The following is a 25,999-nucleotide window of genomic DNA, read 5'->3' as shown; positions in this document are numbered from 1 at the left end:
GAGAGGAGGTGCAAATCTAGGGGTGAAACATCTGTGCATGGGCTTTTTTTTTTTTTTAGGTCTCAAAGCCCTTCATCTGGTGTTGGGTTTCCCATGGAACATTTTGAAAGAAATTACACAGAATGCTCTAGGATCAAGTTACTCTTCTGGCTAGCGATGAGTGCAAGACCCCACATCCAAGAATACAACAGTTCACGACATGTAAATCCGACGGCTTACAAAGGAGAGATAGACAGGCAATGCGTCATGGGTGCAGTTGAGGAAGGGCAGAGAACAAAACGGCAAAATGTAATTACATTCAACCACTCCTACTTTCACACAACCTCCTTTTTGAAGTGTCCATGTAATGCCTAGATCTGGTTTCCAACCTACACGTTCGACCTGAATGGAACTCGTAATCAGTCCACTCGGACATACCATAAGTATTATTTTAGTGTCTTAGATTAGGTTGCAGAATCCATAAAAGTTACAATGAGATGACAAACCTGTCATAGCAGAGGCAATTTTCGTCTCATTTTCTGCGGAAATCCGTTTCGGAGAACAAGAGTTTGCACAACAACGCTTCGCGCTTCTCTCAGCGCCTCAGTCCCGATCATCTCGACAAATATTCCAGCGGTCAGTCGGTGCCCGCGGAGCCTAGGAGGTTATGAAGGGTTATCGCACCCTCCCCAGCAGGAGGTGCTGATGTGATTTACCGGGACAGGGACAGCGGCATCTGTTTGCAACATTTCAGCAACTGAAAGTTTGTCTCCTTCTCTGGTTACAGTGCTGGATAGAGAGGCCTTACAAGCGCTGATCACTTAGCAGACTGCCTCCATTACGTGCCGAATACTACTCTAACCTTTCTCTGTTTACAACAACATGCAAAGCTAAGGGGGAACTATAAATATATGAAGCATATCAAGGATTCTTTCCATTGACAAAACAAAGCGGTCTTGAATTTGGAGCACTGTCCAGTGTTAAAGATGAAGTGCGCCAATTCTGCCACAATTTTTATTACTTAAAGGGATAGTTCACCCAAAAATGAAAGTGCGGTCATAATTTTTCTGCCTCCCGCCATCCCAAACCCATTTTCGAAACAAAAATGAAATATTTTTAACAAAAAGGTTTATGTCACTCCACTGAAAGTCCAAGTAACCAAAACTTCGGAGATCCAAAACTGTCATAGGAGTCGTAAAATGAATCCATATGAATTGAGCAGTCATTTAATCCAAGTTTTGTTAAGAGATGCAATCGCATTATATGAAGAACAGATTTAATTTAGATCTAAACAATGACCGCCACACGTACTTAAAGCACATCACATATGGTAAACAAGGAAAAGCTCAGACATGCTCAAGCACAATCTTTAATGTTTACCATATGTGATGCGCTCTAGTTATGCGTGTTTGTGTCAAAAGACTAAATTAAATCTGTTCATCATATAAAATGATTGTATCTCTTCTCAAAACTTGGATTAAACGGTTCAATTCATATGGATTCATTTTTACGACCTTTTGGACATAAAGGTGTCAAAGGATACAGGATCTGGACCTTTTGGATTTTTGGTTGCCTGGACTTTCAAATGGTGGGACAGAAACTTCTCAGGTTTCATTAAAACTTGCATCTTAATCTGTGATTCGAATTTGTGTTAACCAAAGTCTTATGGGTTTGGAATGACATGAGGGTGAGCAAAAGATGACAGATTGGTCACAGTTGGTAAAAAAAAAAAAAAAAAAAAAAAAAAAAAACACTTCACTGTTAAAGGTGCAGGAAGCGATTTCTGAGAAACGCTGTTGAAAGTGGATCAGACCTAGCAACAAAACACACTTGTAGCCAATCAGCAGTAGGGGCATATACACTCATGATGAGGAAGAAGAGAGAATGAGCAAGAGAAATATGAAAAAAAAGAAAACAGAATTATCCAAGAAAATATGTGAAACATGTCAGTGGTGCCCAAAGTTGTTTTGGACCCAATTAACTTTCAACAGCCCATGCGGCAAAGTATAGGATAGTAAACACATAGGGTGCCAATTGGGACATTTTGTAAAGTGCTCCATTTCACCTTGGTGCTGTGGTGTCAAAGACATTCATTTGAGAACTGCTGCCCTGAGCGGTTGTTCGGCGTGTTGTCATTGTCTAAGATAATATAGCATGTGAACAGTCAGGAATTACAGTAAATAATGGCGTCCTCTATAAAGACGCTGTCAGACTCAAAGAGTTGTAAATAATCTTTTTTTTTCTGGCAAGCGAAAAAGGTAAAGGCACAGACCATGGAGCAGTTTGTGTCTTCTAACAGGCAGTCAAGTGCTTCAGATGGACATAATCTGTTTTATAATATCCAGATATCAGCAGCGATTTCTCATGAGACGAATCAGTATGCTTTAAAAAAAAAGAACATATATATAAGGAATGAGATGGAAAAATGCTAGCCAGGCAAAATAATAGAGTCTCTCAGAAGTATCCGGGAATTTTTTCACTCATGAATAAGATACTCTTTATTTTTAACATGAGGAAGAGAAACAGCAGCCATAATAGTTACATTTAGTTTTAGTCTGAAAAAAAACCTTTTCACTCAAATTCAAATTGCTAGCTAATTTCACAAATAATTACAAAGAAACGACAAGTAACACATTGAATAGTGAAACGACTGAAATAGTATATGTAACACACACACACACACACTATACTACTCAGTTTTAACTTACACAGCACTCATGGTATAATGCAAGTTTACCCACAATGCTTCAGAGCATACTTAATAAAACATCAAATACAGCATGTAAGAGCCATACAGTGTGTCTGTATTTCATTAAGATATCATTAAGCAGACGGGAGGATGCCAGAACTTTATAGGTGGTGAAAAACACAAACAAATAGAGCCTGTGGCAACGTTTTGCTAATGAGTTAGACAAGGACATGTAGAGATCCCCAGTTTGTTACTACTGTAAAGGCAGAGCACAGATAAGGGGTGGAATTGAGTCAGTCACACGAACATTATGGTTAGATTAGGTTCAGAGTGCACTGAGCCTTGAGACAATGGCACACTGCGCAAGTTAATAGACTAAAGGGGGGTTTGTGTGCAGCAGATGCCAAGCACACAAGGACAAACCCGTGATGATGAATGCATGTAGCTTTTTATGATTTTTTTTGAGCTGATATGAAAAGGTCCACTTCACCCAAAAATTACAATTCTGTAATTATTTATAGTATAAAGCAATGGATTGTATGGAATACAGTTAGTTTATTTTTTGCTTTTTTATTCCACTGAAAAAGTATTGGCAAAAAAGTTAGGAAACTGTGCTCTGATTTTCCAAAATCAAAAATCTTTAAAAATCCCAATCAAATCATGAAAAGTGTATCCAAGAAAAAATGATATATGAAATATGCCATAATAGTTACAAAATGATATATGAAATATGCCATCCTCATTGATTTTATGGCTTACACAAACAACTGTCTAATTTGTTTCCATTTGTTTTTTATTTCCCCTAAATCAATTTAGAAGAAACACTAGAGACAAAGAGGAACATCTGAGCAATGATATCTTTCTGGAAGTGCAGTGATTATGTTTCTGCAGTGAAAACTCTTCTCTCCAGAGAGCATAATTATTATTCATGTTTTTAATAATAATAATAATAAATGCTAAAAATATTATTATTCATAATTCTAATTTATTATTATTTAACAGAGGAGAAGAAAGTAATGAATACATAAACTATTATTATTATTATTAGAAATGTTAAAAAAATAACGATAACAATATGCACAGAGGAATTCCGCACATTAAGACAAAGCATGTTAAAATAGTAAGCAGATTCAATTATGATTTTATGTCGACTTTATGGATCGTTGTTGTGATCGAGTATGAGGTTGTTCTCATTAAAAGAATAGCTGTAGAAAGACAAGGTAAAACTCGCGCCGCCCTGTGAGTCAGCGGACTGGCAAAATCAGAGGTGATCTGGTGTCTGACATGTCACGTTTCTGGAACACACATGGAAAACCCTTTAGGCCTTCCGATTTCACACTGTTCAGAATTAAACAATATTTTATCGTTTTCTCACCGGGCATTAGATCAGGATGACAACCATTACAAAGATTCCACTTGTGGAAGTTCACTTTTTCCCAATTTGTAGATTTATTCCCTGCTGTCTTCACGCTCTTGGACACATTGCACGCTGCGAATCTCTGCAGCGGGACACAAATACTTCACTCAACATGGCTGGCCGCCTCTACCAGACCATAAATCAAATAAGCACGCGAGACAATATAAAACCTATTTAAGAGAGATTCCAAGTGAAAGATATTACATCGCACTAATGAGCTCCGGTGTGGATTGCGTACCTTGACGGGAAAGCCCAATCCCAGGATCACCCAATGCTGTCGTTGGCTCTAACAGGATTCTTCTGCACATCAGTCATCAAAACACGTTGGAATGTGAACTGCCTGTTCTGTCTCAAACCCGGTCCTCTTTCATTTTATTTCAGCCCTCCCCTCGGGCCTGTCTCTCACTCTATCTATCTTTATCTGTTCTCTTGACCCCTCCACAATCCTTCACCTCCCTTTGTTTCTCCTTAAATATCTTTATGTTAGGACTTCCGAGGAGGACCTTATCAAAGGTCCAGGGCCAATCTCGCTGTGAGAGCTCCTTCTCATGCCGGTAGAGTGCTGATTGAATTACCGCTCGGGTTCTGGTTGTTTGTCATCGCCATCTGAGCTGCAGCCCCACGGTGACTGGAATGATCACTCGTGTCAGGTGGGGCACAACTGCTTAATCCTGCTGTGACTTCTTCAGGCTGGGGCCGGGGCGAAATACAATCCCAATCGTGCCCCTCAGGCTGTGGAAACATGGGGCATGAGAATAGAAAAGGCATTCAAGGAGGAATTGACCATTTGCAGAATTGCCATGGCTGCGTGATACTGTAAAATCTCTTTTCTAGTCTATTGATGAATACAATTATTCATTTTTTGTGCAAGATTTGGGTGTTCGCTGACATTTAAAGTGGTCATATCATGCATTTTTAATCGTTAATTAAAAATGCATTATATGAAATACACTTACAATAATCGCACGTGCTGATCTCACCGATTGCCAAGATCAGAAGTCTAAAAGCAAAAGTCTAACCAAGTCAAATAGCAAGTGATCAAGAGTCACGTTAAAGACATAAGTAAATAAATAAATGTTAGTCTTGTTGTTATAGTTTTAAGTCTTGATAAATCGGTCTGTGTCTGTTGAATTAAAATAACTAACTAAATAAATAAATAAATATTAGTCTTGTTAAACAGGCTTTTTTTTTTTTTTGCTGCTGTGTCTTTCAGACTTATGTAAACACTCTATTCGCATGTGAATTGAGAAACGCTCTGCTGCATTCAATCACAAAAGAGAAAGTTGGTCCCAACAGCCCCATCCTTCAATATTAGACTCTTTTCATAGCCTGAATTACACAGTGAAAGATCTAAGACATGAAATTATCAGTTGCTTAGCTTCTCACATCAAACAATATGAAATTCGGCAGGTGCTTAAGACAGTCAGGAATATCACAAGGTTTGGCAACTTTCCTATGTGTGTTATATTATTACATACACTCACCTAAAGGATTATTAGGAACACCTGTTCAATTTCTCATTAATGCAATTATCTAATCAACCAATCACATGGCAGTTGTTTCAATGCATTTAGGGGTGTGGTCCAGGTCAAGACAATCTCCTGAACTCCAAACTGAATGTCAGAATGGGAAAGCAATTTTGAGCGTGGCATGGTTGTTGGTGCCAGACAGGCCGGTCTGAGTATTTCACAATCTGCTCAGTTACTGGGATTTTCACGTACAACCATTTCTAGGGTTTACAAAGAATGGTGTGAAAAGGGAAAAACATCCAGTATGCGGCAGTCCTGTGGGCGAAAATGCCTTGTTGATGCTAGAGGTCAGAGGAGAATGGGCCGACTGATTCAAGCTCATAGAAGAGCAACTTTGACTGAAATAACCACTCGTTACAACCGAAGTATGCAGCAAAGCATTTGTGAAGCCACAACTCGCACAACCTTGAGGCGGATGGGCTACAACAGCAGAAGACCCCACCGGGTACCACTCATCTCCATTACAAATAGGAAAAAGAGGCTACAATTTGCAAGAGCTCACCAAAATTGGACAGTTGAAGACTGGAAAAATGTTGCCTGGTCTGATGAGTCTCGATTTCTGTTGAGACATTCAGATGGTAGAGTCAGAATTTGGCGTAAACAGAATGAGAACATGGATCCATCATGCCTTGTTACCACTGTGCAGGCTGGTGGTGGTGGTGTAATAGTGTGGGGGATGTTTTCTTGGCACACTTTAGGCCCCTTAGTGCCAATTGGGCATCGTTTAAATGCCACGGCCTACCTGAGCATTGTTTCTGACCATGTCCATCCCTTTATGGCCACCATGTACCCATCCTCTGATGGCTACTTCCAGCAGGATAATGCACCATGTCACAAAGCTCAAATCATTTCAAATTGGTTTCTTGAACATGACAATGAGTTCACTGTACTAAAATGGCCCCCACAGTCACCAGATCTCAACCCAATAGAGCATCTTTGGGATGTGGTGGAACGGGAGCTTCGTGCCCTGGATGTGCATCCCACAAATCTCCATCAACTGCAAGATGCTATCCTATCAATATGGGCCAACATTTCTAAAGAATGCTTTCAGCACCTTGTTGAATCAATGCCACGTAGAATTAAGGCAGTTCTCAAGGCGAAAGGGGGTCAAACACAGTATTAGTATGGTGTTCCTAATAATCCTTTAGGTGAGTGTATATATCACATACAACATTTATCACTGTGGAGAAAGTTGAGGACTGAAAGTTTCAGTGTTTTCATAGTACAATGAACTCTTTTATCTCAAAAGATCAAGGAAAATTTGATCCCTCATGATATGACCACTTCTAGATTCTCATCTGATTGCTGAGCTCCAAAAATAATTATTTGTGGCTTTTTGAAAATAATGACTTGCTGCATTTCAAGTATATTTGTATTCATACTGAATACCTCCTGTCAAAATCTAAATGAGGTTAAAGGGTTAGGCCTAGTTCACCCAAAAATGAAAATTCTGTCAGTAATTACTCACCCTCATGTTGTTCCAACCCCGTAAGACTTTCGTTCATCTTCGGAAAACAAAATAAGATATTTTAGAAGAAATCTGAGAGCTAGCTCACTCCTTCATAGGCTGACTATTTTTTTTTTTTTTGAAGATGAACGAAAGTCTTACGGAGTTGGAACAACATGAGGGTGAGTTATTACTGACAGAATTTGCATTTTTGGGTGAACTAACCCTTTAAGGAGAAGTCTCCGAGTACGATACAAGTTAAGCTTTATTGACAGCATCTGTGGCATACACAACAATTCAACAGTTTAGGGTCAGCAAGATTTTTAAGAAGTATTTTATGTTAATATGTTAGTGTACAAGAACTGCATCTTCAAAGTAAGTCTTAGTGGCAAGGTTTTCAAGAGAGTTTAAATGCAGAAATGCACTGCAACATTTGAGCTGGTTTAAATCATCCTTTAACGGTGAAACTACTATTCTAGGATGATGAACATCTGTGTTACAGAAGTCAATCCAGTGTGCTGTTACGTTGTTCTTTTCTGGCGTCATTGTGCATAGTGTGAAAGTTACTGGGTTAAACAGCTCACCGCTTTAGGTTATAAAGTGATTTTAAAACATTTTAAATCACATTTGTTTTATGTGTGATGTCTTTTACATTTCAACATTTATCCTTGTTCCACAGCTCTCAATTTTAAGTTAATTACTGAAAACACATTTTTGTTTGTTTTTGCAAACAAAGGAATGAGTTGAAATTATTTGCTGTAGTAAAGCTTAACTTGTATTGCACCCGGAACGTTCCTTCAGTAGTTGAAAACGGAATAATACAGCTCTAATAGTGTACACATTTGAAGCTTTTGAAGTAAGAATATCAAATACTTTTAAACGCCTCGCTACATCACTGCTGCTGTGCACCAGAGGCCTGCTGGGAAATTCTCTGAAGAACAGTAGCTACATGCCCCTATTGACACCACAAAAATACCTCAAGAGAGAATGGTGCTCAACTCACCGCAATTTACCCATCTAACTGCATTTGATTATGCTTGTATATTTAACTTATTCAATAATTGCCTCTCAAAACTGTCAGTCTACCCAGCTGCTACCTAGAGGTTTCTCAGGGAGAATCCCGTCTGGTGTTGGAAGGGCGACACCATCACAGCATCAGAGGAAGCTCATCAAAAACAGATGACAGGGTCTTCAGATCAAGTCTTTTCCAAATAAAGGCTCAAGTACGCCTTGAAGCGTCTAGCACAGTCATTCCCTTAGAGCAGAGTATATCTTATTCTGCATTTCCAGTTTCAAAAATTAGGTTGCAACTCTCAGGGGAATTTGCATATACTTATCTTCGCTCACAGCATTGAGGAACGGGTAATGAGCGGCGTATGTGGCCAGTCATAGTCTAGAGGAACATACGAGGCCGGCCAATCAAAGTCAAGGATTTACCTTCTGCTTGTGAAGAACTGGGTGTCCTTCATTGCACAATGGACAGGCCGAGCTGTCACTTTCCATCTGGACTTTCCTTCTGCTGAAGCTTCCAGCAAGATGTCCTTCATGCTAATCCTCTACCCCTTCAAACGCCTCCTCGAGTCAACCACCCCATTCCACCCCTTATGCCATTATACCCCTGCTGGAACTCTGTAATGGCAACCACTGGCAGGTTCATAAAAGTTCTTACAGTCATGTTTACAGGTTTTTATAGAGGTTTCCTGATTTGTGTCCTCTTCGCTCCTAAGCTCCAACAGCTAAATCACATCCTTAAAGGAACACTTAGTGAAATATTGTCAACGTTGTGTCAGAATGAATTAGTTTGGCAATGTGGACGAGTCGGACCCTTTAGAAGTTAAAAGTACAATGACTGGGCCTACCTACAAACGACTTCCACTGACCTCTTATAAAACTACATGCAATTCCCAGTTTTAAGGACCGGAGAGCAATAAAGGCTAAATTGCAACCTGAAATGAACAGGGAGCCCATTAAAAGAGCTAATAAAAGGAGCTTCCAAGATCAATTTACAATAATGACAACAATATGATTTCTCAAAACATTTTCCAATTCAATCATGGCTTCTGTGAATCAATGGTCAAAATAGTACAGGGCTCAACAACAATATTTTTTTTTTCTTGTTTAATTATTATTATTTTTTTTACATTTTTAAAAGATGTTCAGAAAGTAATAAAAATATAAATACATATACATATAAATACATACGCACTTTTGAAGAAATTGTTTTTATATTAATTATAGTTTTTACTATATTGTTTATATGCAAAGTACAAGGAACAACTTTTCCACAATCATTAAAATCTAAATGTAAATTGCACAATATTTCAAAAATCACATTTGTACTATTTTTTAATCAGTAAATACATACCACAAAACGTGAAGAGCTATTCACCTTGCATATTCAAAAGTTAAAAGCACAAGTATTTTCAAGCATTTAACAAAATCTGACACTAATGTACTTCAGTTGCCAAGTCTGAAAATATATATATAATTTTTTTTGACGCCCCCCCCCCCAAAACAGTGGTAGTGGAAACACTGTCCTTTAATTCTGACAAAATTTCATGAGTTGATGCACATTTTTATTTCTTGTGTTTCTTCAATTCTTTGTAAATCACTTTGGTTGTGTTTTAAACGTGCTCTAGAAATAAATAATTGATTGATTGACATGATCAACAAAAAGTATGATTGTTGTAATGTAAGAACATACAATCTGACAATACAATCTTTATTGTTAAACCCCATAGTCTTCATCTAAAAAGAAGGTGTAACATCTCTAACCTGCCACAGTTGGAAAATTCATGTCTCAGTGGGATATGCGCATAGACACAATCCTAAACATTAAAGAGATGTCAAATCAAAATGACACAAAAGAAGACAAACTGTGAGGCAGTTCAGAGGCAATTGCCTTTGATGCCCTGTGCTGAGAAAGAAAATATGTGCACAGACAAACTCTGACTTGCTACGTGGCTCTGAGAGAGGACTTGCATATGGAGCGTGTCTGTTATTTAAAGAGCAATAGAAATGACAGTCTGGGGGCTGCATGATGCGGTGCTAAGAGAGGAAATATGCAGTATGCACATTTTAACAGCAGTAATGTAACTCTCATTAAAGGAACACTTCAGCCAAAAATTAACATTTTGTCATCATTTACTCGAAATCTCTATGACTTTCTTCAGTGGAGCACAAAAGGGACATGTTTTGTACATGCTTATATAAAAAAAAAGTTCAATAAATGGAGTTATTGTCTGCCTGAAACCAGTCGTCGCATAATGCCAGCCTATTTATTGGCTGCCCGTGAACAACGTCTAGTTTGACCCACTCCCAAACACTGTATTTGTAGCTGTATGCTGGAAGAGTTTGGTTTATGTTGTTGAAACACAGAGAATACGCTGTTTTCTGCGCCGCAAAAGCAAATCCACCATGCACTTCCAAAGGATGAGGACTCAGTCTTGAATTGATACGGTAAAACTGATGCCATAGTTACTGTTTGGATCACTGTGCATCAAGTGCTGAGGAAGATCCAGAGCTTAAATTTAGATATGGTAATGGGCGTTTCATTTCATAACAGACTGGGCAGTCTGACCAATCAGAGCACAGTAGGCTCTCGCAAAGGAGGGGTTTATAAAGAACAGATCCTTTATCGAACCGTTTCAGACACTGTGAGAAAAGAGGTGTTGCTTCAATGTATAAAATTCTGGATGCATGTAAACCTATTGTAGGAGACCTCCAAAATAAAATAAGAAGCCTTTCAAATAGCATAACTGGGGCACTTTGAAGTATTATAAAAGTCTACGACTTCTGAAATGACAATAGTTTCATTTTTGGCTAAACTATCCCTTAAAGACCCAACTCTATTGTGTCTATTAAACAGCAAATCATGGAAAAATGTTAATGCTACACCACAAAAGCATAACCACACTAAATGATTTCATGTTTATGCTGCAAAGCTACAAAGGAAATCAATCGCAGTGGACAGACACATTCCCCGGAGAGTCAGACGTTTCATTAGACTAATGGTACAATAATTACTTCCCACTTGAATACAGCAAGTTGCAGAGGAAAGCTTGGAGACCAAACAGCAGGGGATGGAAAACAGGTGCCGATTTGGTGGGCTTTTGTCTTCTTTTTCTATTACCATCTCCCAATTCTTCAGCTAACCTAATCCATGTGTAACACTTATTGGAAGGATGAAAATGAGTTTTGACGTGAGGCTTGGAAATGTGATCCAGAGCCAAAAGGTACAATTCTCTGAACTCCAGAGTCCAGCTGCAGGTTTTCACCATGACATCATCTCCGAATAACATCGTTTTAGGAAAATTGATTCCAGATAACCCTTGGAGTGAGTTTCCAAGGGAAACCACAACTATTGGCTTTCTCTTGTGGACTTTGATTGGAATTTACATCCAAGAATTTATTATACACCTCTCCAGCATTCCAGGGAGTCAACCACTTATTCTCAGAAACATTTAGCATTTCTAGAGCATTTAAAACTGGATTAAGGGTCAGGCACCTATTTTTGAAGGGGTTACCAGTGGCAAACCTACCTCACTTGGTTCCATAGACTAGACTTTACCAACAACTTTTTAATATCCTTGCAGTGTATTACTTAAATGTGCTCTGGGAACTTTGGCCTCCCTGTTGCCATCTGTAATTGATATGTGTTATCATTCCAAACCTTTTTGACTTTCTTTCTTTCTTCCCTGGAACACAAAGATGAAATTTCAAAAAATAACAAGGAAAGTCAATTGTTTGGACCCCATTGTGAACCATCCCTTTAATAATAAGCATAGTCTAGTCATGCCTGCTAAGTTTGAATGGACATAAACCTTCTGTTTAGGTTGATGAGGTTTTATATGCAATACCAAAAAAACAAAAAAACAAAAAAAAACTAGTCATGCATCTACATTTGCAATCATGCAGAAAGCTCATGCTAAATGGTATTACTCTGGAAGAACTCAAGCTTCAGTGAACTGCAACTTCAGGCTACATTCAAATTCACCGTAGGGAATCTGAAGTCGACACAGTCTGACAGCCAGAGCTTCTAGATGCTCAGATGGCGCTTAACTCATTTTTGGATGGCCACTCCTGGTAAGCAGTAACACAGAGAAGCAGAATATGCGAGTCTCAATAGATATTTATACAGTAATTTTACAAGTTATATGCACATTATCCACTCTTCCTGCCTTCAGTCTTCATGTAAGCTATTCAGCACGCATTACAACAGAGGCACTTAAAATTTTCATTTTATGAAAATGATAAAACAGTATAGCTGCAAAGCTCATAATGCCAATGTATACAAAAAGTATTAGATCTGCATACTGTACATGATTAAAGGCAGGGTGGGTGATTTGCTCCAGAAACTTTTTTTGTCATGCTAGTTGAAAGTCTCTTCACATCCCGATAGCAATCACTAAGTTAAGTGGTCTTAATGTATTTGTATCGTCTGTGGAAGGTGTAGGACCATAAAATGTTCATCCAATAATAGACTTCGTTCCAAGGGCTACGATAGGATGTCCTACCTGCCTGTCGACGTATGTTTTCACATACCCTCACATCACACATCATCAGCAAGTTACACAGATGTCAGCGCGAGCACCGCAACCGCAACAACAACGCAATAATTTGGAAGAGATGGAAACCGGTGAGGTTATACTCGGAGCGGTTCGGGACTCGAATTTATGCGTTTCAATGGCAACACTATCAACGCCGAAATTAATCTACAGCAGTCAGGTTTTCAGTGGTTTTGATGCACACAGTTGTTTTTATTGTCTCTTATAACCTTTTATTTTATTTAAACCCGCATGCAAATGCAGATACTGTTGTAATAATAGTGAAATTCCTTCTGATTGGCTGATGATCTTCTGATTGACTAAATCCATAGAGGTTATAAAAGGTGACAGTAAGTTTTATGAATAGACTCAATCTATTGTGTCTGTCAGCTGAGCTGCCTATTATTCAAAGCAGCTGGTCAGGCAGCAAAATCCTTTATTATCAATTCACCACAAAAGAAAAAGACATTATCAGCTGTTCACATCGATTTCTGAAATGAAGCCTTTTAAATTGAATGCATCCAATTTAAGAACATGAATATCCTTTCTTTGCATCTGAGTTTTATCGCTTTCTCTTGAGGATGAAAGTGAAGGAAACTCATTAACAAAAGAGGTTAATTTCTCACAGTGATTTCAACAGGAACAGTCACTGCTGCAGCACCAATCAAATATTCATCTTAAACGTTTGTTGGAGGATTATGACTGAAGTTGACTTTTATAAGATTAACTAGTCCAGTAGTGCAAACTGTTTAACTTGGAATTTACCTCAGATTTTAGTTCCAGGTTTTGGAGTCTAAACAAAGGTCTTAAGCATAATAGGATTGCAGGAGTAAGCAGTGCGTCACCGAAGCACACTTGAACAATGCTTTAGAGGGGAAAATGAATTACATGAGCCAAGACTTGCATAACAGCACACTAAATGAGAGAGAATGAGCTCTTCTAGATCATAATACACATTTTGACTCCTGAAAGGGATGCAGACAATCGCTGAGAGCTTAATTGTCTCAGCAAACCAAAACAACTACTGAAAATCCCCACAAATCAGAGAAAAATCCAGAATTCTTCTGGAAATGTTGAGAAAAAAATCACTAATTCTAATGAAAAACATCATGTTTTTCTAGTTTACTGGTAACTACTCATTTTCCAATAAGGCTACAGAGAGTCAGCTTCTTCACAAAGGAGACAAACTGAACACCATGTTAACACAAGCTTTGAAATTACATGAATCAAATGCGATTCTCTAATCCAAGGGCATCACAGGCTCTTTCAGGCATCGTATAGAGTAAAAACTGACAGTAATGGCTCGCATATGGCGGAGATCTCTTTTGACCAAGAACAAACCACACAAAAGCTTGGCAAAGTGCATGTGAATGAGCCACCAGCTGTTTCTCACCATAATTCCACTATCAGGCATCAAGAGAAGACATTTGTGGTGAGGATGAAGCCATAATGCCTGTAATAAAACATAGAGAGGATGTTCATCACACGCTGGTCTCAACCTCCATGCTGTGGTGAAAAGATTCATGTCAGATTTAAAGGGTTCATATAATGCCATTTTTGTACAAGTTAATATGAATGTTTAGGGTCTAAATGAAAACTTTGTAATATACTTTTATTAAAAATTCTCATTAGTATTTTAAGAAAACACTAATTTTACCTGGTCAAAAACAGCTCTGTTTTCAGCACGCCGTTTCAGTGCATATGCCTTTAAAGGATAATGAGCTTTTCTCACTCCGCCCCTCTGTTCTGCGGGCGTTTTGACAACGCACGTGGAGTGTTGCCTTGACAACAGTTGAGGGTATATTTTGGAGAGAGAATGGCAGCGGGAGTCTCTGAGGACACATCTGTGCAACCGTATCAGTTTGAACCGGAGTCGGACCCAGAACAAGATGACGGCAGCAAAGAAGTTCGACAATTAAGGCTCGAACAGGACGTTTCTGAATGGTTGGTTAACGTAATGTCGCTTTGATCTATTTTTGTATGCACTGGCAGTGAGATACGAACGCTATGTGTTTACTGATGTATACGTTAGTTCATTGACAGATTGACGTTACAACTAATGGTCATGAAAAACTTTTTCCCGCGATTTGCAAAGATTAAAGGGGTCATATAATGCCATTTTTGTACAAGCTAATATGATTCTTTAGGGTCTAAATTAAAAGTTTGTAATATACTTTAATTAAAAATTCTCATTAGTATTTTAAGAAAACACTTATTTTACCTGGTCAAAAACAGCTCTGTTTTCAGCACGCCGTTTCAGTGCATATGACTTTAAATAATGAGTTTTGCTCACCCCGCCTCTCTGTTCTGTGTGTACACTGTTTGTAACACAATAACACAATAACCATAACGCGTTGTTCAGTATAAACGTGGGATTATGAATTATATTGAGAACGTTGTACATAGAAAACATGCCGTAATGTACCCTGAGTGTAAACCGACACATTCATCGTGAAGCGTGCAGCTGGCGATTTGCAAAGATTAATATAAAGATTAATATAAAGATTAATAAAACGTTACACTCACTTTAGTTCTTCTGGAGATTCAGCAGGAACACGAATAGGTTCCGATCCTTTTTTCATGAGCAGCTGCTTAGCAAATCCAGCTTTATACTGACCCTCGTTTATAAAGCAGTCTGGTGAGAAATGATTCGCGCAAATATGAAAGCATTGACGTTGCTCGTGGGGAATATTCCCTTCGAAAACAAACTCAGCCACTGCGTCTTCAGCGGTTCGGATTTAGGAACATTAAAATGACTGCTGTGTTCGTTATTACACCCAAGAACAGAACACCACAATCGCTTAGACGCCATTCTGCTCATAGACAGTGCTCCAGCATATCAACAATGACCGCGCCGATCCGCGCGGACTATGATTGACAGGACGAGCGAGGGCGGGTCTGTGTTGAATCGCTGCTGTCAATCAACAATCGTGGGAGGGGCGTGCGAGCTTGTGACGTCACAGGCTCGAACGGCTTGATTTGAGGCAGGGGAAAACATAAGGAGATTAAAACAAAAACACTGGATGGATTTTTATCATTATATGATGGTTGTGTACAGGCACTGCCAACACACATTTCAGTAAAATCAACTTGTAAAAGTGCATGTACCATTATATGACCCCTTTAATATAAAGGTTAATAAAACTTTACACTTACTTCTTCTGGAGGTGCAGCAGGAACATAAATAGTTGGTAACGATTCTTTTTTCAGGAGCAGCTTCTTAGCAAAACCAGCTCATACTGACCCTCGTTTAGAAGTCTGCGATAAAAATTATTCACGCAAACATGAAAGCATTGACGTTGCTCGTGGGGAATATTCCCTTCGAAAACAAAACTCAGCCACTGCGTCTTCAGCAGTTCAGATTTAGGAACATCAAAATGACTGACTGCTATATATGAAGACAGTGATAGGCGTCGTATTCCTATAGGTAGACGTGGATTAGCTGAGAGCCAGAGCTGACGCTACACTTGATTTTCCTGGTAAAAAAAAATTGGATGTGAAGGGACTCTCGTGTCGTATTTACCACTGGAAAGCTCGGGATAATTTTGATACCAGAGTTCCCGAGTTGGGCGTGCCCTAAACTTTAAACATGGCGGAGGGGCGAACAATCGCTGCTGTGACTGGCATTCGTTTTTCCACAACAGCTACACTGCCTTGTCTCGTCAATGGCTGTCAATGAATGGGACGCTAAATATAATTTTGGCTTTAATAAGATTTGCCAGTAACCCTTTGGTTTTATTTATTAGTTAACGTTATATAACTACATTAGTTAACATGAATAAATAATGAACTCCACTTCTACAGCATTTATTAATCTTTGTTAGTGTTAATTTCAACATTAATACATTATTAAAATTAGTTAATGCACTGTGAACTAACATGAACAAACAAAGAACAGCTGTATTCTTATTAACTAACGTTAACAAAGATGAATGGTTGGTTTATGTTAGTTACATTAATCTTAAAAAATTAAACATTATTGTAAAGTATTTCATCGATTCTCTTAATAAATAGGCAAGAATAAACCTGGTGTCCTCCACGATTCCTGTTTTTTCTGACAACAAACCTTTGAATGCGACAAGCTCATAATCACAACTTCAGAAATGGGAAATAGTACATTTCCGATAGCATGTTAAGGCAGCAATAATACACAGCTCATTGAACTCTGGGTAAATCCTCACATTTGTCCATTTATGTCAATCCTAAAGTCACCATGAAACCAAAATTGACTATTCATATTTTTTATGGAATATTGCAGTATTTATTATAAATGATTTATCAATGCACATCATTATTCATTTTTCTTAATCTTTAATCAAAAGATCTCCCTCTTGGAGGATCATCTCTTCTCTTCTGATGACATGTGTCTGTCATGAGATCACAGCATTAGCAAACCAGAACAATCCAATGATCCAATCAGTTCCCGATGGACAAAATCAAGTCCCGTCCTACATTTAATTTTTTTCTTGTTCGAGAAGCTGTTTAACTCCGATATAGGGAAGAAAATCCTATTGCAGCTTCCATTTCATGCCGACTTTAAACGTCTTTCTCAGTCAGACTTATATACAGACATTGAATTATAAAACTAATAGTTCTGGTTCTGCAATCTGATTCACATACAGAAAATCAAACACCTTATATAATAAACTCTTTTTAACCACCAATGTCTTTTACCACATTGCTGTTGCCGCCATTTAAGCAATATGTCAATGAGGCTATTTGTTAACGGTTTTACCACAATAATAATAATTTTTTAAAAAATCGCTATAAATTATGGCATCAAGCTTATTGCTTTATACACGACACGGACATTTTTTGTAAATTCTTGATAATCAAGAGACCGCTATATTTGTTCACATTTATAATGAATGGTGGAAATCAAGATCGGTACTACTCCGGTAATGTGCATGTGTGCAAATGTCCAAATCAATTAACATCAGCTGTGATCTGAGACGACTGAGATTGCGTGCAGAGCGGCTCAAGAGTAATGCATCAGTAACACTGGTGCAGCATCTGTGTTTGCCGACTATCAATGCTGAAATCTTAATTGCTGCAGCACTACTACAGCAATGATGAAGTAACAACATTAGAGATAGTTTTCTCCAGAGACGCTGCAGATGAAAAGACTGAGATACGAGCTGACAGGGGCCTCGTAGGACCGTGTGGCAAACAGAACACAGCGAAAATAGAAATAACCCGTAGAAATTCGACATGCTGGGGAAACCATATCTCGCCATTATTTTTTAAGTTGAGGACATGTGAAACGAAGTGACTTCAATTGATGAGGCTAATCCAATTTAATGAAACTGAAAAGGTGGATAAAGGCTGCTCTGATTTTTCACTTTAAGTTTCTACTTCCATTTATTTTCAAAGAACCATTCTTACGTGAGCCAATATTGGATTGGGGCGATACATGAACGCTGCTTTCATGGTGCTTCTTAACTACTGCATATTTACTTTTTTCTGCAGCATTAATGGCTATTGACTCACATTTTATCTCATGGCCAGGGCGCTTTTTTTTAAAAGATATTTCTTCTTACAACTGCTGATAAGATGAAAAGAAGCAATTATAGTGGAAATAAATCGTATGAATGAGTCTACGGAAAGGTCATGGGGAAAAAACTGCCCAGCTTGGAGTTAAAACATTTGAATACATTTGATACAACATTCATGCTTCACATGAAGCAGCTGAAATTTATCTTAAATCAACTCTCTATATTCCTCACTATATTCCATATCTTCTGGTAATGAGTACTTTTCTCTGTGAAGATTCATGAGCCAGACAGAAAAAAAATTAAAGAAGAGCAAAAAGGGATAAAAACACCTGCCACTGTCCGTTTGCCACCAATCTCTCTGAACCTTTAAAAAGAGCAATTCTCTACAAAAGTTGTCCTGGGTGAACCACATTTCGTTTGTATTTCACAAGGCTATGAATATAGTTCGGAAGCAATGCAGACTGTATTTTTTTACTTTTGCTTTTATGGACTTTTATGGACCAACATTTTTATGTTTAAACGACTAATAACCAATTTCCACAAACAATTTTAACATATTATTATTATTATTATCTATTATTATTAATGCAATTATACTAAATGGTCGCAAGTTTATTGCCATCTTTGTTTTGAGTTACACAACTGTTCAAAAACAGTAAAGACATTTATAATTCAACCCTGGTTGGAAAAAAAAATCTATTTCAAATAAATTGTGGTACTTTAATCATCAAATAATCCTGAAAAAAAGTATACTTGTTTTAAAAAAATATAAAGCAGAACAACTAAGCACTTCAAAATTAATAGATGTAAAAAGGCTAAAATGTTAAGTAGTTTATACTAAAGGTACAGTATATTAAATAAGGATTGGCCGCAAAACACCAAGCCAACGTTGGGCCATCGGTGAGCGTCTGTCAGGCTAGTTTGTTCCACACTTCTAGTCATGCTCACATCAGTGTGTTGAATCGGCGCCGGGTCCATCGGTGAGACAGATCGCTCTGATTGATCGCTCTGATTGACTGCTCAGTTTAACAAACGAGTCAGTGCACAAGAATAAAAGCGAAAGTGAGCTAAGAAGTCAAGACGGCACAGACAGAAGGTTGTTCTAATGTTACGTCATCTTAACGGAGCACTCCAATATGCAAATATTTTCATAACAACATGAGCCGCCTGGAATGAAGAAAGTGAACAGCATGATTGATATTCAAAATGCCAAGGACAAGGATTGAGGACACGCAACAGGAACGAGCGCAACTGACAATGAAAACCAAGGAGACTTACACACAAGTGTAAGTTGATTTATCCGCGTTTTAATATGCTCTCGTACATAGAGATTTTTAGATGGATACCGAGGCTTTAGGTTGGGTAGAATCTGCAATCTCTGACCCAGTTTGTTTGCTGGATGCAATACGCTGTGTTTCCTGCCAACTGTCATCCCAGGGTGTCGAAACACTATTGGGTGAACTGGCAGTGGGCGAGATCACACAGATCAAAACAAAAACAGACCTTCCAACACGGAACGCACATTTCAAAGTAAAATAACTGGCTGTAGAAATGTTTTTCAGAGAAACGAGTATGTGAACTCAATGTGTCTACAGATATTTAGGAAACATGCTATGGTATTTGTATGCTTTAGTCGAGTGAAAAAGTTACATACAGCACCTTTAAGTTACTTTAGTTACAAGAACAATTTATAGGTAAAGAAACTTTGGGCACTTAAAGGGCACTTCCCTAGATGGTGCTAATCATAGGTAGACCTTTAGACATTTTACATAACTGATTTAGTACAGTATAAAAGTATGAATGTTGGTGAAAACGATTATCGGACAAGCTCTATTTGACAGCTGTAATGACTATGAAATGTCCTTAAATTCTTTTGGTGTTCTACAAAATATAACAAGATACAAGATTGGAACAACAAGAGGGTGAAAGTAATTAATGACATGATTTTCATTCTTGAAAGTGTCCTTCAATCAGCTGGGGATCAGAGTTCTTGTGAAGGGGAAAAAAACAAAAGGACTCAGCGTGCCAAGCGATTATGGAGGAAAAGAGGCAGAGATCGGTTTGAGGCGGCTGTCCGGTCTGAAGGGAGAAATCGATTAGTGGAGCTAATAAAATCATGCTCTAAAAGCCGGCCGACTCACCGCGGCTCTGCTGACATACAGCTCCTTTACGCGGAGTGCTTATTGATCTGCCAAGGAAGTTAAACTTCATGTGCATTGTCAGCCACACACACTCACGTGATGGTTGTAAAACACTCTCACACATAACAGCGGTGCATTTCAGAGACAAGTGCACACACATTCATAATGTGTGTTTCCCACATAAATACAAAACTGTGCACGAAAAGCCATTATATGGAATTAGATGGCGGTAATGAATCGTGCATTTCCCAAAACTGACAGTGATTCCAGAGAATTAATGCAATAACGCCCTTGGTGTCTCAGTTGGATGGTTAGCCCGCTCTCTGGTGTGTCATTGTGGTGTTTTATCTCACACAGACACCTTGGCTTTTTCGATACTGCATCAGGGCTAGAGACAGAAAGCAGCCAATCCTGGCAGTGAACCACAAACTGACCGTTGCAATAAAAGAGCCTGTAAACAGGGGAAAGAGAGCAGGGATCAAATGCAATTTCATGCCTTCAAAGCACACTTCAAAAACCAAGAAGAGCTGTTTGGAGTCCCAGAGTCTGATAGGGAAAAGTTATTTATTTCTGTGACACTCGTTTGATCGTGCCATCAATAAACTAACCTTTTGAAAGAGATTCCGATTTTGCTCCAGTTTTGCGGCTTGAAATTTGATTGACCGCTACAAATGCAACCTACAACTGGACATCCTTTAATTCAGAAGCAGGAGCCCTTAATAAAACCAGATGCAACCTTTTCTGCTTAAATCGAAGTGGGAAGAAAGTAATTTTTTTGTGGTAGTTGTGGCCCAAATCGTCAGCTCTTATCCTTTCAAAAGCAGGTAGATAAAGCACAACTACAAGTTTTTAACAGTTGAACTTGATTTAACTAGCCATCTCAAATGTGATTCTCAAGACATGAGAATCTAAAAAAAGTAAGAAGCAATGCAACAATTAAAAACTTATATTTAAATAAACTAAGAATAAAAAACAGATGTATACCAGAGGTTCATTCATTTGCAAAATATACCAAAGTATTCAAAATGTTTTGATTTCCCTGGGAAACCCATGACTTTGAATTGGAATTGTTAAAGCCCTGCTCGCTACAGGAATAAAATATAATATTGATAAGATATATTATTATAATATGTAAATACAATATAATATTACCAGGGAAGTCAGGCTATACTTCATGCCACCATATGTGCCAAACATACACCACAAGTCTCCAAACACCACTTTCTCTTGCCATTCAAAGGAGCAAAAAAATCTGTGGACTGGATTACCAACATTTGGCTGGTTAACATGGTTAGTAACAATACCTTTCTAGCTGCGAAAATCATCTTACTCCATTGAGAATCATTAAAAAGTACAATAGTTGAGTATTGTGATGAAATAAAATATTTTGCACACAACATACAAATTTCATATATTTCATTATATTATAATAGAGGTTTGACCAGCGACATTCTTTTTTCCTAAAAGTGTAGAATAAAAGAATATAATAATAATAACAATAATTTCTGTCTTTTAACGTCACAACTCAAAGGGGAAAAAAGGGTTTCAAACTGTGTGTGTTACTCAGTTCCAAAAACTAGTTAGCATTATCCTGCCACTCCAAAGTGATTAGTCACATGGCATTGACAGCTCAGATGAGATGCCACCGAGATGGCAATGCTGACTGAAATCTTCCTCCAGGTATTATAAACCTCTTTTTGTGGATTACCTCCTCATCTGAAGTGAATTGTACTGTAATCTGCCTCAAATCCATGATTTGCTTCATATTTAGCGAAACAAGCTGAATTCTCTCTCTCCCGTTTCACCTGATCCCAGCATCCTCCTCTCCATGTCACACTCCATTGCCTCACACACACACACACACACACGCACAAGAGTGTGTCTGCTATGCCCCCCGGATGCAGACATAGACATGGAAAACTCCTGCCCCTCCCTCGTCTAGTCCCCACGCTGCCCTGCCGCTGACCTGAAGGATAGAGATGACTTATGGATGAATACGCAAAAGCATCCACAACTCTGTCACGATGCTGTGTTAAATAACAGGGCTTCAGATTAAATGAAGCAAACTTGCCTTAAAAATTATTTACTACATTAGAAATGCCAGAAATAAAATGCTACACTGTCGCTTACCCATGTTTAGGTTTCATTTAGGTATCAACTTTGTCTCAGATGCCTAAAATTCCATCAGCTCAGATAATGCTGTCTTAAAACAATTTACTGAGAAATATTTGAGTCCATATTGAGATTCCTCAATGGGAGACTTTTAGTGTCTGGTGACAAATCTGAGCACAGACATTTTTGAGATCTTTTCCGAAACTCTAAAGACGACAAATATGACATTACTGGGGGGAGGAGAAACATCTGAGACTTGTGCAAAGTCCATTTAATCTCACTGCGGTCAAGGAGAAACAATTGAGACATTAGAGAGATCTCATTTGCATTTTTCTTTGCTACACATACTGTGCTGCTAGAAATCATTAAGATTATTCTCAAAGCACTTGGTCTACAAACAACATCCAAATGTGACCACAATGTCATCTTTTATTTATTCTGCAAGTGATAAGAACATTACAAATTTGTAACGCAAACTGGATTGCTCACCTCTGTTGAGAAAGCTGGTCCACATTTTCACAAACAGTAATGTATTCAAATGACGACAGTCAAAAAACAAAACAAAACCGTGAGCGTGAATCCCACAGATTGTGCGGTGCTTTGAGAAGTGCTACAGCGCCTCAGTCTCGTGTCTTATAATCTGTGTGACAATAGTCTTAAGATCAATGCACCTCCTCAGACACCGCTTCATTTCCCCTCTCAGTGGACTCCCAGAGTCTCTGGCACACAACACACACACACACACACACACACACACACCCATCTGTATGAGGAGGAGGGGAAGAGAGAAAATCTGTGTCAGCCGGCTAATTGCCTCGGGTCATTGATGCTCATTCACTGTAATGGTGCAGACCACATATTTTTCACCATAAGACATAACTCATGAGAAAACATATAATTTTTCAGTATCTTTTCTTCCTTTAGACTAGCAGAGGCAACAGAATAATGCTAAAAGACTATTTCTTCATAAATGTAATGTAAAGTTCTGCAAACCACTTTGAGAACCCCCACCACAATCACCCCAAACACTCTTTCTTTTGGTATGTTCCACGCTCCATGCATTATAATATATGAATATATTAAAACAAAAGCAAATAAAAACAACAATTGAAACAATGTCACAGCACTGAAACTATCTAAGGAGCAATGACAGGCTTCTGCTGATGACTGTACTAAACCAAATGACACTTTCATCTCATCACTGTCCCTCAGACAGGGCCTTGTCACAAATCAGAATGATTGGCGATCTGAAAGGACCCGGGACGCGCGCGAGAGAGAATCAGATGGACGGGCCCTGCCATTGGAGGTGACAAAATGAATGGAGAAGTGGCTAGCACAACCTGACACTCGTGAGTAAACGGCCATGCTGGCTAAGATAAATGTGTGAGTATATGTCACCGGATGAGCCCCGTTACCCCACGGCTCAGAAAGCTTCAAGCAGCTGCCAAACGACATTCTAACACAGCATGTAACTGAATATTTCAGCCCTGTTACACGAGCCACCAGTAATGTCACACTGGGCTATCACGGTTACATCTAGTCATCGTTTCCAAAGGCTAGCATCACCTGTTTGTGTGTGTTTGTGTGTTAATTACAGAACAGTGACTATGTGTTCCACTGATGACCACTGGCTGAATGAGATGGATGTGGAAATAATCTTTATTTAAGCCGCACAACTACAGAGAATTTGATGCAAAACATATTGAGTACATGAACAGGCTCTGTTCCAAAACAAAGTGCACTGCATTGATGTATACTCTCTTCTCAGAAAGTATGCTTCTGTAACTGAAATGGAAACAAATCAGTGGATCGTACAAATAGCGCTCCTCGGTTGAAGCACCAGGGGGACTTGACTTACAGTTTCACTAAGTGTTTGTGTTAGCGTATTGTTAAGCAAATTATGTGGTATACTAATAAACACAAAAACACACAAAAGACTAAATATATTTTTAGAGTTTTTGAAACATGAATAAGGAATTCTTCTTGGGGTTATTATATTTGACAAAACAAATTAAATGTTACCATGTCAATGTTTTAATTATCACCTGTGATATAATTTGCTGTTATAATTTCCAATTATGTACAAAGTATTCCATAGAGTGTATTTCTGGCCTTATTCCGGAACTGCACATACTCCAGCTCAAGAGCTCCACATAATCTAAACAATGAACTGCCTAACAACCCAACTCATAGACAAATCTGCCGGAGCATAAGAGGAAATTATTCATGCAATCATCCGGTGAAATGCCAAGGGTAAAGCCATTAGGCTTAAATCCATTGTTAATGAAATGTCACACCTCTGGTGTGGAGTCCTGCTGTGTTCCTCATTTACGTTCCTCTCCATCTCTTCTGTATCTGTGCTCAGGTCAGGCCAGCTCACTGGGCTTCTGTGCCACAGGAGTCAGACAGGAATCCTGAAAGGGTCTGTCGTTTTATTTACAACGCAATAGACACTTCATAAAAAATATGATTCAATAAACATTCATCAACGCACACATCGGTAATGGTAAACGGAAGCTCGAGCATGTTTGCGAGAACCAATGAGGTTCATTCTCGTGTTACGCAGCACATTTGAGCTTCTGCAAGAACCAATGAGGTTCATTCTCGTGTTACGCAGCACGCTTGAGCTTCTGCAAGAACCAATGAGGTTCATTCTTGTGTTACGCAGCACGCTTGAGCTTCTGCAAGAACCAATGAGGTTCATTCTCGTGTTACACAGCACGTTTGAGCTTCTGCAAGAACCAATGAGGTTCATTCTCGTGTTACGCAGCACGCTTGAGCTTCTGCAAGAACCAATGAGGTTCATTCTCGTGTTACGCAGCACGTTTGAGCTTCTGCAAGAACCAATGAGGTTCATTCTCGTGTTACGCAGCACGCTTGAGCTTCTGCAAGAACCAATGAGGTTCATTCTCGTGTTACGCAGCACGTTTGAGCTTCTGTAAGAACCAATGAGGTTCATTCTCGTGTTACGCAGCACGCTTGAGCTTCTGCAAGAACCAATGAGGTTCATTCTCGTGTTACGCAGCACGCTTGAGCTTCTGTAAGAACCAATGAGGTTCATTCTCGTGTTACGCAGCACGCTTGAGCTTCTGTAAGAACCAATGAGGTTCATTCTCGTGTAACGCAGCACGCTTGAGCTTCTGTAAGAACCAATGAGGTTCGGTCTCGTGTTACGCAGCACGTTTGAGCTTCTGCAAGAACCAATGAGGTTCATTCTCGTGTAACGCAGCACGCTTGAGCTTCTGTAAGAACCAATGAGGTTCGTTCTCGTGTTACGCAGCACGCTTGAGCTTCTGCAAGAACCAATGAGGTTTGTTCTCGTGTAACGCAGCACGCTTGAGCTTCTGTAAGAACCAATGAGGTTCGTTCTCGTGTTACGCAGCACGCTTGAGCTTCTGTAAGAACCAATGAGGTTCATTCTCGTGTAACGCAGCACGCTTGAGCTTCTGTAAGAACCAATGAGGTTTATTCTCGTGTAACGCAGCACGCTTGAGCTTCTGTAAGAACCAATGAGGTTCGTTCTCGTGTTACGCAGCACGTTTGAGCTTCTGCAAGAACCAATGAGGTTCATTCTCGTGTAACGCAGCACGCTTGAGCTTCTGTAAGAACCAATGAGGTTCGTTCTCGTGTTACGCAGCACGCTT

The 25,999-nt window shown here is 38.9% G+C and overlaps 1 protein-coding gene across 4 annotated transcripts in view; it reads right to left on the bottom strand.

The window, feature by feature from the left end:
- znf385b (zinc finger protein 385B) overlaps positions 1–25,999 on the bottom strand; it is a 106,812-nt gene that overhangs the window by 67,381 nt on the left and 13,432 nt on the right. Inside the window, exon 1 of one of the 4 annotated variants that reach the window (XM_056265699.1) lies at positions 4,324–4,490. The exons of the other annotated variants lie outside the window; for them this stretch is intronic. Coding sequence (XP_056121674.1) covers positions 4,324–4,393 — 70 coding nt within the window. The 5' untranslated portion in view covers positions 4,394–4,490. Of the gene's footprint in view, positions 1–4,323; positions 4,491–25,999 lie in introns of those variants that run through there. 4 annotated transcript variants of the gene reach the window in all.

The sequence above is a fragment of the Rhinichthys klamathensis genome, unplaced genomic scaffold, assembly GCF_029890125.1.
Source record: "Rhinichthys klamathensis goyatoka isolate OS25496 unplaced genomic scaffold, OSU_Roscu_1.1 h1tg000237l_1, whole genome shotgun sequence".
Lineage (NCBI taxonomy): Eukaryota > Metazoa > Chordata > Actinopteri > Cypriniformes > Leuciscidae > Rhinichthys > Rhinichthys klamathensis.
Note: the sequence above shows the minus strand (reverse complement) of the source record. Positions and strands in the feature narration are given on the sequence as shown.